At 42.2% G+C, this 15,715-nt stretch overlaps 1 protein-coding gene across 2 annotated transcripts in view; it reads left to right on the forward strand.

The window, feature by feature from the left end:
• SLC22A3 (solute carrier family 22 member 3) overlaps positions 1–15,715 on the forward strand; it is a 99,478-nt gene that overhangs the window by 67,467 nt on the left and 16,296 nt on the right. For both annotated transcript variants that reach the window (XM_012183210.4, XM_060419313.1), the window contains exons 6-7: positions 8,195–8,292; positions 8,412–8,626. In XM_012183210.4, coding sequence (XP_012038600.3) covers positions 8,195–8,292; positions 8,412–8,626 — 313 coding nt within the window. The remainder of the gene's footprint in view (positions 1–8,194; positions 8,293–8,411; positions 8,627–15,715) is intronic.

Here is a 15,715-nt window from a genome sequence, read left to right on the forward strand (position 1 = left end):
CAGCTGCCCAGGGTTCTGTGATGTTAAACACCTATTCCTGGACCTGCTGGCTCTAGCCTCCACCCGACTGAAGGGGATGACTGTGAGGAGGTGGACCGGGGAACATGGCACACTCTGCACCCGCTCCCGGCCTCACCCAAGCCCCTCAGCTCCTGGGGCTTCTCTGAAAGACCTATATTGTGATCAGCTTAGAGGGTGACTTCCAAATCAGTGAACCCCAAATCCTCAAGTGCTATTTTGCTCACACAGACTTCTTACAAAACGTTTCTAGAGAACAGAGCCTGTGGGGAATTTGTGATGACACGAAGTTGGCATTAGATTCAAGAAGTGATAAATTCCCCTGCTCATCAGTGGCTTCTTTTTCCTTGCGACATATGACAACTGTTAAAAAGTCCACCCACTGAGATCCACCAGGTGAAATTGCAAAGCTGGAAATGTAACCACTCGACATCGTCCCCTCCCCTGCCCGCTCCAGACCCTGCTGCTCAGCTGGGTTCTTCCCCCTCAACCCGGGGGGCTCACGTTCCTCCCCGGCGAGTAAGAATACTACTAGGAGGCAGTAGGTGAGGCAGGACTTCAGGGACCACCTGGGCGTCTCACATGAGTCTCCTGAGAGGTTGTTGAAATGCAGATTCTGGGGCTTCCCTGGAGACTCAGCGGTAAAGAATCCACCTGCCAATGAAGGAGTCACAGTTCAGTCTCTGATCTGGGAAGGTCCTACCTGCCGTGGGGTAACTAAACCTGAGCACCCCAACTACTGAGCCTGTGCTCTGGTGCCCAGGAGCTGCAGCTAATGGAGCCTGCATGGCCCAGAGCCCATCCTCTGCAGCAAGAGAGGCCACCACGATGAGAAGCCCATGCACCCAGCTACCGAGGAGCACCTGCTCGCCACAACTAGAGGAGAGCCCCTGCAGCAGTCAAGACCCAGCACAGCCTACAGTGAACAATTACAAATCTCCTCTTTAAAGAGAAAATGCAGACTCTGATTTCTTCATCCAAGGTGAGGTGAAGTTGCTCAGTCATGTCCAACTCTGTGCGACCCCATGGACTGTAGCCTACCAGCTTCCTCCATCCATGGGATTTTCCAGGCAAGAGTACCGGAGTGGGGTGCCATTGCCTTCTCCAGGAGATCTTCTCGACCCAGGGATTGAACATGGATCTCCCGCATTATAGGCAGAGGCTTTACCATCTGAGCCACTAGGGAAGTCCAAGGTAGAGCATCTTTAACAAGTTCCCTGGCAAAAACGCTGTGGCTTCACGGACCACACTTTGAGTAGGAAGGTTCTCCAAGCATCTGTTGCTCTGTGTACATTCTTGAAAACTTACCCTGCCTTAAGGCCTCAGAGATCACCAGTGCCAGATGAACTTTAAATATGCCTGGTAAACATAAGAAAATCTAATAATAAAAGAAATCTATTCCTTTTTTGCAGAAGGCACAATGACAGTTGTCTTTACAAAAGAGTACCTTTAAAAAGAATCTCCCTAACTTGTGCATTGTAGTATAAACTACAGTTTACTAACAGAAAATATTTTTTTTAATGCCAACTGAATTATCATCTGGAAGAAGAGTATCTCCAAAAAGTTATAAAAATAATATTAATACAGAGTAGATTGTCTCCATTTTTGAACACTCACTGGTACCAGGTGTGTATATTGCTGACCTTAGACAAAATAAACAGCAATTATTACTTAGTAAAGATGAGTTTATTTGGGAATAGCAGAGGCATTACAAATCGCGACATATGAGCTAAGGAGAACCATAGTCCAGTCTGAGGATACAAATGGGACGGTTAGCTATTATTAGGTTCTGGGAAGAAATTGGGAGAGTTGTTTTGAACAAAAGTTCATTGGAGGAGAATGAAAGTTTGGGTTATTTAAATAACGTGCTGGTAAAAAAAAAAAGTTCTAAAATAAAACATCTCTAGCCTGATCCTGGCTGTTTATCTCTTAAAAATTTTTTTTGTTGAAGTATAGTTGATTTACACTGTCACACTAGTTTCAGATGGACAGAAAAGTGACTCAGTTTTGTATATACATACATCTATTTTTCAGACTCTTCTCCCTCAAATATTATTAAAATATATTGAGTTTAGTTCCCGGTGCTATACAGAGATCATTGTTGGTTATTTTATATATAATAATGTGTATATGTTAATTCTAAACTCCTAATTTATCCCTCCCACCCTTTCCCCTTAGGTAACTGTAAGTTTGTTTCTTGCCCAGAAACCAATCCCTTGTCAGGAGAGCTCTGAACACCATATTTATAATAGAATGTTATTTATAGTGTCTTTCTCTTCCTTGGCAATTTAAATTAAAATGTCAACTCAAGAAATGTTTCAGAAGGGCACCAGAATGAATTATAAATAGAACCTGATTAATCAAAGAAAGATGAATAAAGTATGCTTTTAACACAGGGTACATTGTTGTTGATGTAAAGCAAAAGTCTTGGCAGAATTAAAAGACAGTTGAGAAACAAATAGAACAAATGGCCATCAGTTCAGTAAATGAATATCAGGAAACCAACCTGTACAGTTTACCTGTGAGCAGCCCCTTTTTCAACGAGTGGCGTTACTAGGCAACAAGGATCCAAACAGATAGGCGTTTCCAAGAGCATTTCCCATCTTCCTTTGCTCCAAATGAGAGCAGGCAGACACCTCTTAGATGGATAAATGTAGGAAAAACACTAAAGCCAAGTTAGATACTCAAGATAACATACTGTATGGTTCCACTTACATGAAATTCTAGAAAGGCAAACTAATGACAGAAAGCAGATGAGGGTTTACCAGGGGCTGAACATCAAGGGGAGAGAACTGATTGCAAAGAGACGGGAGGAAACTTTTGGGGGTGGTAGAAATATCCCACATCATGATGGCAGTGGTGATTATGTGACTTGACGCATTTGTCAAAATTTCGTGAAATGTAGTTTAAAGTTGCTAGATACTACTGGATGTGAATTATATTTCAATACAACAAAATTTAAAGTCCATCTATCTATAATAATCTAATATAGCATTTCTATTCTTTTACATCTAAGACTATGAAAACACTTTGGAGATAAAAAATAAACATGATTTCATTTCAAAATACAAAGCTAGAAGTTGTTGTAAAAGGGTAGGCGCTGAACCAGTCACTGCACACGGGTTGCCAAGACTTTCCTGGATGAATTCCATCCAAGATATGGCTTTTAGTCTCCCGAGGTCTTTGGACACCCAGAAAGTGGGTCATCTTTCAGAATATCTGCGTCACTGTGGACAGTGTGTTAGTAAATCAAAGACCAGCTGGATTTGTTCTCAAATTGGCAAAATACTTGCTTCGAAGCACTATTAATCCTTTCATTTACTGAATGGGGATAATTGGTCTTGATTACCTTTAGTTATTATCAGCGCTGCATATTCTTTTGGTGTAGGATATATATTAGGCATTAAACATGTGCTTTGGAAAAGCAGAGATCATGTGACCGCTTGATTCTAAATATGAAAAGTGTGAAATTAAGACTAATACTAAATATTCTTCCAGAGTAAATTGGAGTAGTGAAGCAATTATTTTCACTCTTTAATGCAAAGTTATTTTGCCTAAAATATTCTGTTATTACGCAAAAGCATTGTTCTGGACTAAATTTTTGAGATAAATTCTGCTTTTGGCAACAAATAACAGAAAACCAATCTAAATGGGCTTCAGACAGTAAGCACAGTTCCACGCTCCTGGATCTGGAATTCTAGACTTAAAACAGCATCCAAGTTTGTTTAGACATGCAGATCACAATAAACTGTGGAAAATTCTTCAAGAGATGGGAATACCAGACCACCTGACCTGCCTCCTGAGAAATCTGTATGCAGGTCAAGAAGCAACAGTTAGAAATGGACATGGAACAACAGTCTAGTTCCAAATCAGGAAAGGAGTAAATCAAGGCTGTATATTGTAACCCTGCTTATTTAACTTACATGCAGAGTACATCATGTGAAATTCCAGGCTGGATGAAGCAGAAGCTGGAATCAAGACTGCCGAGAGAAATATCAATAACCTCAGATATGCAAATGACACCAGCCTTATGGCAGAAATTGAAGAAGAAGTAAAGAGCTTCTTGGCTTAAAGCTCAACATTCAGAAAACAAAGATCGTGGCATCTGGTCCCATCACTTCATGGCAAATAGATGGGGAAATAGTGGTTGACTTTATTTGCGGGGGGGGGGCTCCCAAATCATTGCAGATGGTGACTGCAGCCATGAAATTAAAAGAAACTTACTCCTTGGAAGGAAAGTTATGACCAACCTAGACAGCATATTAAAAGGCAGAGACATTACTTTGCCAACGAAGTTCTGTCTGTCTAGTCAAGGCTATGGTTTTTCCAGTGGTCATGTATGGATGTGAGAGTTGGACTATAAAGAAAGTTGAGCACCGAAGAATTGGTGCTTTTGAACTGTGGTGTTGGAGAAGACTCTTGAGAGTTCCTTGGAATGCAAGGAGATCCAACCAGTTCATTCTAAAGGAGATCAGTCCTGGGTGTTCATCAGAAGGACTGATGTTGAAGCTGAAACTCCAATACTTTGGCCATCTGATGTTCATTGGAACTGACTCATTGGAAAAGACTGTGATGCTGGGAAAGATTGAAGGTAGGAGGAGAAGGGGACGACAGAGGATGAGCTGGCTGGATGGCATCACCGACTCAATGGATATGAGTTTGAGTAAACTCCGGGAGTTGGTGATGGACAAGGAGGCCTGGCATGCTGTGGTCCATGGAGTTGCAAAAAGTCGGACATGACTGAGCGACTGAACTGAACTGACTGAACTGAATAAATTGTTGTGAATATTGCTGTCAAAAAGGAAAGCTTGTCTCTCTCTGTACTCTGGGTGATCGTGGTGCCCATGTGCAGATGGGCAATGCTGTCAGGAACTTCCTGGAGAGAAGAGAACAGTCTGACATGAACACGACCCCAAGTCTGAGTTGTGGAAAAAATCCTAAGTGCAACGAAAAGAACTGCTGGAATAAGTCATCCATCCAAGGAGGAAAGCTGCCCTCATATAAAGAGTGGTTTTAATCTGTAATTTAAAGATCCTCAAAATCTAAATCATTTTCATCAAGGCCACCTTTTCCATAAAATTGTGTTTTAACTAAGGATTAGATTTTTGGTCATAATGTCCTTCTCTACAATTATATAGAAGATATATATTGAATCCTTGTGTGCTAAGCCTTGTTTTACTTATTTATACAATAGAACCCTGAGGAGTGTTAACTTTAGAGAGTCTTGATGAGAATTAAATGCAATATTTCATGCTTCATTTCAATTCATCAATTCATTAGCCCAGAATCTAAGAAATATTACATACTTCGTAGGGTGTTTTAGCCATTTTAATATGGGCAGTATATAGAAACTAATTGTGAAAAATATCTTGTTAACCAACTGTGTAAAAATATACAGTTTTCCCCTGGTATCTGTGGAATATTGGTTCAAAGAGCCTCTGCAGATACCAAAATCCTCAGACGCTCAAGACCCTTGTACAGAATGGGTCTCAGCTGATGCTCTGTATCCCCAAGTTCTGCATCCATGGGTTCAATCAATCACAGGCCCCACTATGGGTTGAATCCACAGAGGCAGAACCTGTGGATATGAAGAGCCAACTGCATTGTTGGGACATACTAAATTCTTTTGCTTCTGGTATTCCTGATTTGTTTTTGGAACACCAGAAGTGAGGGTAGGGGGTCTTAGAATTTCGAAGATTAGCTCAGGGAACATTTTAATAAGGATTGCATTAGTTATAGTACAGGTCAACTTGCTGCTGTAACAGAGATCTCCAACAATACAGTGACAAAAAAGAGAAAAATGTCTTTTTCTATTACATGCCCATGCAGAGGTGAGTAGCCCAGCCCTAAAGGTAGCTCTGCCCCATGAGGTCACCCAGGACCTAGGTTCCATTATCTCATTTCTCCATTATCACCTGCAATAGGTTGTATAATCGAAGCCATTTCACCAGTGTCTTCTTCCTCCATCCCTCAGGATGGGGGAACCTGTGAATGAAGAGCAAACCATTTCCTTTTAAAGGATGGGACCCAGAACTTGTACACACGGCTTCTGCTCCCACATCGTTGCTGAGATCTTGGTCACTGGACCACCCACAACTGAAAGAGAGGCTAGAAAATACGACTTTAACTAGGCAGCCAGGAGCCTAACTAAAATTCTGTGGGTTCTATTATCCAAATGAGGGTGGAAAGAATGCATGGTTGAATCAATTAGCAGTCTTCCATTAGTGTTGCTATGGAAACTACTATTGTTTCGTTGATCCTAGGATACTGTTAATTTGGAGACATATCATCATTTTATGAACCGTTCAGTAGAAAAGGCATGCTATTGAAGCTGTGGCTCATTACTTTCTTATCAGCTGAGTTACAGGACACATCCTAATTTCGAGATTTTGAAGTGTGAAAACTTCGTGTCTTGTTATAGAAGAAATACAAGCTTTCCTGGTGGCTCAGTGGTGAAGAATCTGCCTGCAGTGCTGGAGAGGCAGGTTTGATTCCTGGGCTGGGAAGATCCCTTAGAGAAGGAAATGGCAACCCACTCCAATACTCTTGCCTGGGAAATCCCATGGACAGAGGAGCCTACTGGACTACAGTCCACGGGGTCACAAAAGAGTCGAACACGACTTGGTGACTAAACAACAATGATAGAAGAAATACAGTCAGAAAGACTTAGGAAAATAAAACTATCTAAAGACATTCATTTTGCAGTCTTCTTTTCGTGTGTGTGACTTTCCTCAGAGCAAGCATAGGCAACAGATGTCAAGATTTGGTTGATCCATTGAATGTAACATTTAGAACAGGTGATTGACAAGGTACTATCCATGAGAATTTAAGTCAAATTCCAACACAGAGGCTTGGGGAAAATTTGCCAAGCTTTCCACTCAGTCTGGAACAGATCTGGAGTTGGGTAAACAGACAATGAGGGTCCTGTTTTCACTAACCAGGGTTCTCATTTAGCAGAAGGACAAAGACCAAGTGCTATACTCAGCACAGAGTTATGGCCAAGGCACTGGACTTCCTGTTTCAACATTCAGTCATCACCCAAATATTGGTTGGACACCAGACACTTTGCTTGGTGCTACAATACAGTCTCTGCCCCTCTGAGAACTCCAGAGCTCATGCAGGGAGAAGAATACGTAGACCTGTAAAGGCATGCAATTGTGTAGAGCCTGGCACAGTATTGCATAGACGTCTAGCAAGTGGAGGCGCAGAGTGGAGACCATCAGTTCTACCCGAGGTTAGGGAAGACCAGCAGAACTAGGGAGGGTGAGAGTTCCTCAGGCAGAGTAACACTGTGCAAGTCACGGAAGTGTGACACAGCAGTCGCTGCAGCTCTCTTCAGCACACAGGATGAGAAGCAGAGGGGACTTTGCTGGCATTCCAGTGGTTAAGGCTTCATGCTTCCACTGCAGGCGGTGTGGGTTCAATCCCTGGTCAAGGTACTTAAGATCCAACATGCCACTTCATGCAGCCAAAAATGGAAGAAGAATTTTAAAAGCTCAGTAATCAAGATAAATACTATTCTAGTACAATATTTAAATACACAAAACTTAATGCAAAAAAAAAAAATTGTAAAAAAAAGACCAGAAGCAGTGGGTATGTTCAGCTGTTTCCTTTTTAGTACTTTACTCATAGGAGGCAAAGAGCAACGTTTGTTTAATTGAATTAGAGAAAGACCAACTTCTTGAATGGCCAAATAAGGGTGAGCTGAATTTTCCCGTTATCAAAAAGATGCTGGAAAGAAACAAAAGGACACCGTTGATGCCAGCCTTGCTCTAGAGCTTACCATGACTCTAGCTTATTGGTTAGCATAAGATTTGAGGAGTTACTAGATAAAGGAGCTTGTTTAGAGCCTGCTTTCACCATCTTTATGCTTGTTTTCTCCAATTTAACAATGCACAAATGTAGTTTACTTTAGAACACACCTTTTATCTTTGTTTATTCCAAGCATGTAGTACTGCTGATTCTCAGCACAGCAAGCACACCTTTGAGAATCTGACCTAGGACAAAGGCTAGAGAACCAAACTTTTTGCAGTCAGGTGCTAAGATGTCATAATGAAAGACCCTGATTGGTTCAGTGAGATCATTCGGTAACTTTGAATCTGGTCAATGACGAATCTATAATATGCAGATGTCTCTTGCTGTGTATTCCTACTGACAATCTGCTTCTCTTGTATAGATCACTGTTACGGATGAGGAAGTTAGTAACCCATCCTTTGTAGATCTGGTGAGAACTCCCCAAATGAGGAAGTGCACACTTATACTTATGTTTGCTTGGTAAGTTTGATTTGTGATGGATTCAAAAGCTTGTGTCAAATTCACAACGCAGCCCTCCCTCCAGACCAGGTGGAAGTTCTCTCTCACTTGTTCTCTGTTGTCTTTCGATGTTACTCCAGGTTCACAAGTGCTGTGGTTTATCAAGGACTCGTCATGCGCCTGGGAATTATAGGAGGCAACCTCTATATCGACTTTTTCATCTCGGGAGTTGTGGAGCTGCCAGGAGCCCTCTTGATCTTACTAACTATTGAGCGTTTCGGTCGGCGCCTACCCTTTGCAGCAAGCAATGTCGTGGCAGGGGTGGCGTGCCTTGTCACTGCGTTCTTACCAGAAGGTAACTGTCCCTCAAGTCTGCTTGGCAGCCAAGATCTTGAAAAAAAATCTTAAAATAATCAAGAATGGGGGACTTCTCATCTTCAGCAAATGTCCCCTAGCATCAACATCATAGTGCCAGGCTCACTCTTGTGATGTCTCTCCGTTTCTGCCAAATCAGCATAACGACTGTGAGTGCAGAAGACTGATGCTATAGATTTTTCCGTTTTCCCCAGTTTTAGGGTCATTTGTGGATGAAATAGATGTGTAAAACCTAGATTGTAGTCCTAGTTTACTTTTTAAAAAATTTTTAATTGAAATTTACTTTATGTACAATATTGCATAGGTTACAGATGTACAGTATGATGATTCATGATATATAAAGGTTGTATTCCATTTATAGTTATTCTAAAGTACTGGCTATATTCTCCATATGGTACAATAGATTCTTGTAGCTTACTATACCTAATAGTGTGTACCTCTTAGTCCCTTACCCTGACATTACCCCCCCTTTCCCTCTCCCCAGTGGTAACCACTAGTTTGTTCTCTGTATCTGTGAGTTTGCTTTTTTTGGTTGTTATATTCACTAGTTTGTTGTAATTTTTTAGATTCCACATATAGGTGATATCTTATAATATTTGTCTTTCTATGTCTGACTTATTTCACTTAGCATACTGCCCTCCAAGTCTATCCATGTGGCTGCAAATGGCAAATTATACTCTTTTTATGGCTGAGTAGTATTCCACATATATATATATAAAGGATATATATCCTTTATATATCATATATATATAAAGGATATATATATTTATTTGTATATATATCCTTTATATATATAAAAAGTTATGAGGCTTCCCTCATAAGTCAGTTGGTAAAGAATGTGCCTGCAATGTAGGAGACCACATCTTCTTTATCCATTCATTCTGCTGATGGCCACTTAGGGTGCGTCTTATTTGTTGCAGAAATGCTGCTGTAACACTGGGGTGTGTGTATCTTTTCCAGTTAGTGGCTTTGGTTTTTTTCTCATATATGTACCCAGGAATGGAATTAATGTAGCTTGCTTTTGATCACCTTTATCTGACTTAAGTTTGTGATATCATTGACCCTGTTTCACATTTCTTCCGTATCACTGCTGCTGCTGCTAAGTCACTTCAGTTGTGTCTGACTTTGTGCAACCCCATAGACGGCAGCCCACCAGGCTCCCCGGTCCCTGGGATTCTCCAGGCAAGAACACTGGAGTGGGTTGCCATTTCCTTCTCCAATGCATGAAAGTGAAAAGTGAAAGTGAAGTTGCTCAGTCGTGTCTGACTCTTAGCGACCCCATGGACTGCAGCCAACCAGGCTCCTCCATCCATGGGATTTTCCAGGCAAGAGTACTGGAGTGGGTTGCCATTGCCTTCTCCGTCCATATCACTAATTCCCTGCAAAACACGAAGGTTACAAAGGGAAGAAAAACACATTTCTTGACTTGGAGAGGTTGACAACCTAGTGAAGAATATTTACAAAGTAGAGCACGGTTCTCAGAAGTGTGAACCACCTGTGCTGGTTTAGGAACCAAACATTCTTCATTATCACAGGAATATCCTGGAACCTTCTTTGTTATCACAGGACTATCCTGGAAAGGAGGTTGAGGGATCATGCCTGTCCAGCAATGATAGCCTCGCAGTCAGGCCAAGAGCTTGGGTGTGGTCTTGTGAGCTTCGGGTGGCAGAGAAGCGCCTCCAAGTGACTGCAGCGGTTGGGACAGTGGTGATGGGGAGGGAGAGATGCTGCGAGCAGGGATCAAGGTGGTGGCATTCGGGCCTGCATGGGAGACGGTGATTTCAGGGACATTTCAGAGTTAAACTGGGGAGGGGAGGGTTTGGTGACTGCTGTGCGATACAGGGGTTGTGGGTAACTCCACGTGCATGGCTAACCCACCGCCAATTATCCCTGTCCCGGAACACAGCGGGGCCTGGACGGTGGAAGCCTTTCAAACTCCCAGGGAATGTGTGTCTTAGATCAAGTTCATTATTTCCACATTCCAGGAGGTGTGGGGGGTGGGAGGGTTGCTGGGACAGCTGGAGCCTCTTGTAGTACTTTATGTCAGCACAAGAGAAGCATTTTTTTTTTTCAGTTTGAAGAATTTTTTTTTTCTTTTCCATAATGTTTATTACAAGATAGCGGGTACAGTTCCCTGTGCGGTACAATAGGGCCTTTTTCCCTATAGAATAGTTTGTATCTGCTAACCCCAAACTCCCAATCCATCCCTTCCCTACGCCCTCCCGCTTGTTAACTACAAGCGTGTTCTCTAGAGTCTGTTTCTGTTTTGTAGATAAGTTCGTTTCCTAGTTTAGATTCCACATATTGTTGTTGTTCAGTCGCTACATATGGGATAACACGTACCACATCTTTATCCATTCATTCTGCCGATGGCCGCATAGGGTGCTTCTTAGTTACTGTAGAAATGCTGCTGTAACACTGGGGTGTCTGTATCTTTTCCAGTCAGTGGCTTTGGTTTTTTCTCATATATATACCCAGAAATGGAATTAATGTAGTTTGCTTTTGATCACCTTTATCTGACTTAATTTTGTGATGTCATTGACCCTGTTTCACATTTCCTTCATATCACTAATTCCCTGCGAAACATGAAGGTTACAAAGGGGAGAAAAATACATTTCTTGACTTGGAGAGGTTGACAACCTGGTGAAGAGTATGGACAAAGTAAAGCACGGTTCTCAGAAGTATGAACCACCTGTGCTGATTCATGGACTGCAGCACACCAGGCTCCTCTGTCCCCCAACTATTTCCCAAAGTTTGCTCAAACTCACATCCATTGAGTCAATGATGCAACCCAACCATCTCATCCTCTGTCACCCCTTTCTCCCTTTGCCGTCAATCTTTCCCAGCATCAGGGACTTTTCCAATGACTTGGCTCTTTGCAGTGTCAAAATAGTCAGACATTTATAGATAAGTTCATTAATAATATGCTTATGAAATCCTAAAACATCAAATAACCCTATTTAAATACCATTACAGGAATGCCCATCTTCAGAATGAGAAGGGGCAGAAATCCTGTCATATTGGAATGGTTGATGATAAACAGAACTGTTTGCATTTATCTCATTTTTCTTGAGCACATGAGTTTCCTAGAGCTGTTGTATCAAAATACCATAAACTGCGTGGCTTGCAACACAGATTTGTTCTTTCATATCCTGGAGGCTGGAGTCTGAACTCCAGGTGTAGGCAGGGCCTCGCTTTCCCTGAAGGCTCTCAGTGAGGATACTTGCCTGTCCCTTCTAGGCTTCTGGTGGTTGCCAGCCATCCCTGGCATTCCTGGACAGCATTCCCATCTCTGTCTCCATCTTCATATGCCCTTCTCTGCATCTCTGGGCCTTAACTTAACCATGACATCTGCAAAGACCCTATTTTGAAATAAGGCCATACTCTGAGGTTCTGGTGAACCTGAACTTTGGGGAACATCGTTCAACCTACCACACTGAGCTAATGCATTATAAGAGTTGGGGAAGGGGATTCCCTGGTGGTCCAGCAGTTGGGACTCAGTGCTTTCACTGCCACAGCCCAGGTTTGATCCCCTGTTCATGGAACTAAGATTCTGCAAGCCTCCCTGTGTGGCCAAAAAAAAAAAAAAAAAAACTTGCAGAAGATATATGCACATCTGCTTAGTGTCTATTAATTGCTGCCACTAAACTAGGAGCACCAGACCACCCGACCTGCCCCTTGAGAAACCTGTATGCAGCTCAGGAAGCAACAGTGAGAACTGGACATGGAACAACAGACTGGTTCCAAATAGGAAAAGGAGGACATCAAGGCTATATATTGTCACCCTGCTTATTTAACTTACATGCAGAGTACATCATGAGAAACGCTGGGCTGGAAGAAGCACAAGCTGGAATCAAGATGGCCGGGAGAAATATCAATACCCTTAGATATGAAGATGACACCACCCTTATGGCAGAAAGTGAAGAAGAACTAAAGAGCCTCTTAATGAAAGTGGAAGAGGAAAGTAAAAAAGTTGGCTTAAAACTACTCAACATCCAGAAAACGAAGATCATGGCATCTGGTCCCATCACTTCATGGCAAATAGATGGGGAAACAGTGGCAGACTTTATTTTCTGGGGCTCCAAAATCACTGCAGATGGTGACTGCAGCCATGAAATTAAAAGACGCTTACTCCTTGGAAGGAAACTTATGACCAACCTAGATAGCATATTCAAAAGCAGAGACATTACTTTGCCAACAAAGGTCCATCTAGTCAAGACTATGGTTTTTCCAGTGGTCATGTATGGATGTGAGAGTTGGACTGTGAAGAAAGCTGAGCGCCAAAGAATTGACGCTTTTGAACTGTGGTGGTGGAGAAGACTCTTGAGAGTCCCTTGGACTGCAGGGAGGTCCAACCAGTTCATTCTGAAGGAGATTAGTCCTGGGTGTTCTTGGAAGGAATGATGCTAAAGCTGAAACTCCAGTACTTTGGCCACCTCATGCGAAGAATTGACACATCGGAAAAGACTCTGATGCTGGGAGGGATTGGGGGCAGGAGGAGAAGAGGACGACAGAGGGTGAGATGGCTGGATGGCATCACTGACTCAATGGACGTGAGTTTGAGTGAACTCTGGGAGTTAGTGATGGACAGGGAGGCCTGGCGTGCTGCGATTCATGGGGTCGCAAAGAGTCGGATACGACTGAGCAACTGAACTGAACTGAACTAGGAGTAAAGATAGAGCGATAAACAAGGTAGACATAATTTCTTTTTTTTTTTTTTTGAACTTTTTGTTTCATATTGGGGTATAGCCGATTAACAACACTGTGATGGTTTCAGGTGAACAGCAGAGGGGCTCAGCCACACATACACATGTGTCCGTTCTCCCCCAAACCCTCCTCCCGTCCAGGCTGCCACGTGACACTGAGCAGAGTTCCATGTGCTGTACAGTAGGTCTTTGTTGGTTACCCATTTTAAATACGGCAATGTGTACATGACCATCCCAACCTCCCTAGCTATCCCTTCACCCTGGCAACCGTAAGTTCGTTTCAATTTCTATCTTTGGGCGTTATGCGCAATTTAGTAGAAGACAACAAATGAGGACCACTGGATACTTCACTGATCTTTCCATTTTACTTTGGCACTTTATAGTTTTAGGTTTAATTTTTAAATGTAGTTTCCTAAGACAGGGTCATCTGTTCTCATCCTATATGGAATAGGAATCAAATATTAATTACATATTCATTGCATATGAAATCAGGAAAGTAAAGAAAAAAAATGACTTAAGCGTGGCCCATCTTTTCATGATAGAACTCTCCCCCAGAAGATTTTCTCTGGCCCCAGACGGACTGGGATGGTTTTAATGTGTGTTGCCTCTAGCACGATCCCAGAAAGCACTGAAGATCAAACGTCCAAACCCATATTGAAGTAACTAAGTGGGTGGGAACCAAGCTGTCTTACAGAGAACACGTTCATATATTGGAAAACAGAAGACAAAGAATAGACTTTTCTGTTTGATCTGGTCGGTTTTATTTTGTAGACCGAGTTTCCCAAGTCTTAGAGTTGTTCTTAGCAGCAATGGAAACGACTTGCTCCTATTCTGGACGCATTTAATTTGTGTGTTCTGCAGATACGGCTGCTTTCATAGTCTCACGCTTGTCGTAACTGACTGCCAAGAGTAAGTTCAAATTCGTAGTGCTGTGTGTGAATACCAAATGTTAGCAGGGGTTGCTTGCCTGAGCTGAGAGTCCTCACTTCCACTTAAGGGAACTTTTGCACTTGGTTCCTTGGGCTGTTGAATTAACATTAGAAAGACTTTTCCTCTCAGCCATTCTTGACGTCATCACCAGGATGACTGCCCCTGAGAAGAATACTGAGCAGCCTTTTAGGGGAATCAGCTCTAAAATTATCTCAGAGAAAACTGTTTAACCAGCATTCCCCCCACGAAGCCTGACTGGAGAATGAAATTCTGGAAAACAATTTCAAAACAATCGTTCGGGCTGTATCCTCATCTAAGACCCCCTATCTCTGACCCAAATTTTTGAATTCTAATTAAAGCCTGAAAAATAAAAGAGCTTTTTATTTTAAAAAAATTATTTTCTGTGGGATATAGCCGATTAATAATGTTGTGATCATTTCAGGTGAACAGCAAAGGGACTCAGCCATACATATACAAGTATCCTTCCTCCCCCAGACCTCCCTCCCATCCAGGCTGCCACATAACACTGAGCAGAGTTCCATGTGCTGTACAATAGGACTTTGCTGGTTATCCATTTTAAATATAGCAGTGTGAACATGACCTTCCCAAAGTCCCTAACTATTCCTTCCCCTTGGCAACCGTAAGTTCGTTTTCTAAGTCTTTGAGCCTCTTTCTGTTTTGTAAGTAAGTTCATCTGTATTATTTCTCGTTAGATCCCACATCTAAGGAACATCATGTGATATTTCTCCTCCTTCTCTCTGTCTTACTTCGCTCAGTATACACTCTCTAAGTCCATCCATGTTGTTACAGATGGCATTTTTCATTCTTTTTAATGGCTGAGTAATAGTCCGTGTGTGTGTGTGTGTGTGTGTGTGTGTGTGTGTGTGTGTACCACATCTTCTTTATCCATTCCCCCGTTGATGGACATGAAGGTTGCTTTCATGTCTTACCTATTGTAAACTGCTGCGATGAACACTGGGGTACATGTGTCTATTGGGGCCGTGGTTTTCTCCGAATGCATGCCCAAGAGTGGGATTGTAGGGTCATACGGTAGTTCTAGTTTTAGCTTTTTCAGGAGTCTCCAAACTGTTCTGCATAGTGGCTGTACCAATTTATATTCCCATCAACATTGCAGGAGCATTCCCTTCTCTCCACACCCTCTGCAACTTTTGTTGTTTGTGGATTTTTTTTTTTTTTTTGATGATAGCCATTCTGACCAGTGTGAGGTGACATCTCATTGAACTTTTGATTTGTGTTTCTCTAATAACTAGTGATGTTGAATATCTTTTCATGTGCCTATTGGCCATCTGTATTTCCTCTTTGGAGAAATGTCTATTCAGGTCTTCTGCCCATTTTTTGAGTGGATTGTTTGTTTTGATGCTACTAGGCATCATAAGCTGTTTGTAAATTTTGGAGACTAATTCCTTATCAGT

This window comes from Ovis aries, chromosome 8 (genome assembly GCF_016772045.2).
Source record: "Ovis aries strain OAR_USU_Benz2616 breed Rambouillet chromosome 8, ARS-UI_Ramb_v3.0, whole genome shotgun sequence".
NCBI lineage: Eukaryota > Metazoa > Chordata > Mammalia > Artiodactyla > Bovidae > Ovis > Ovis aries.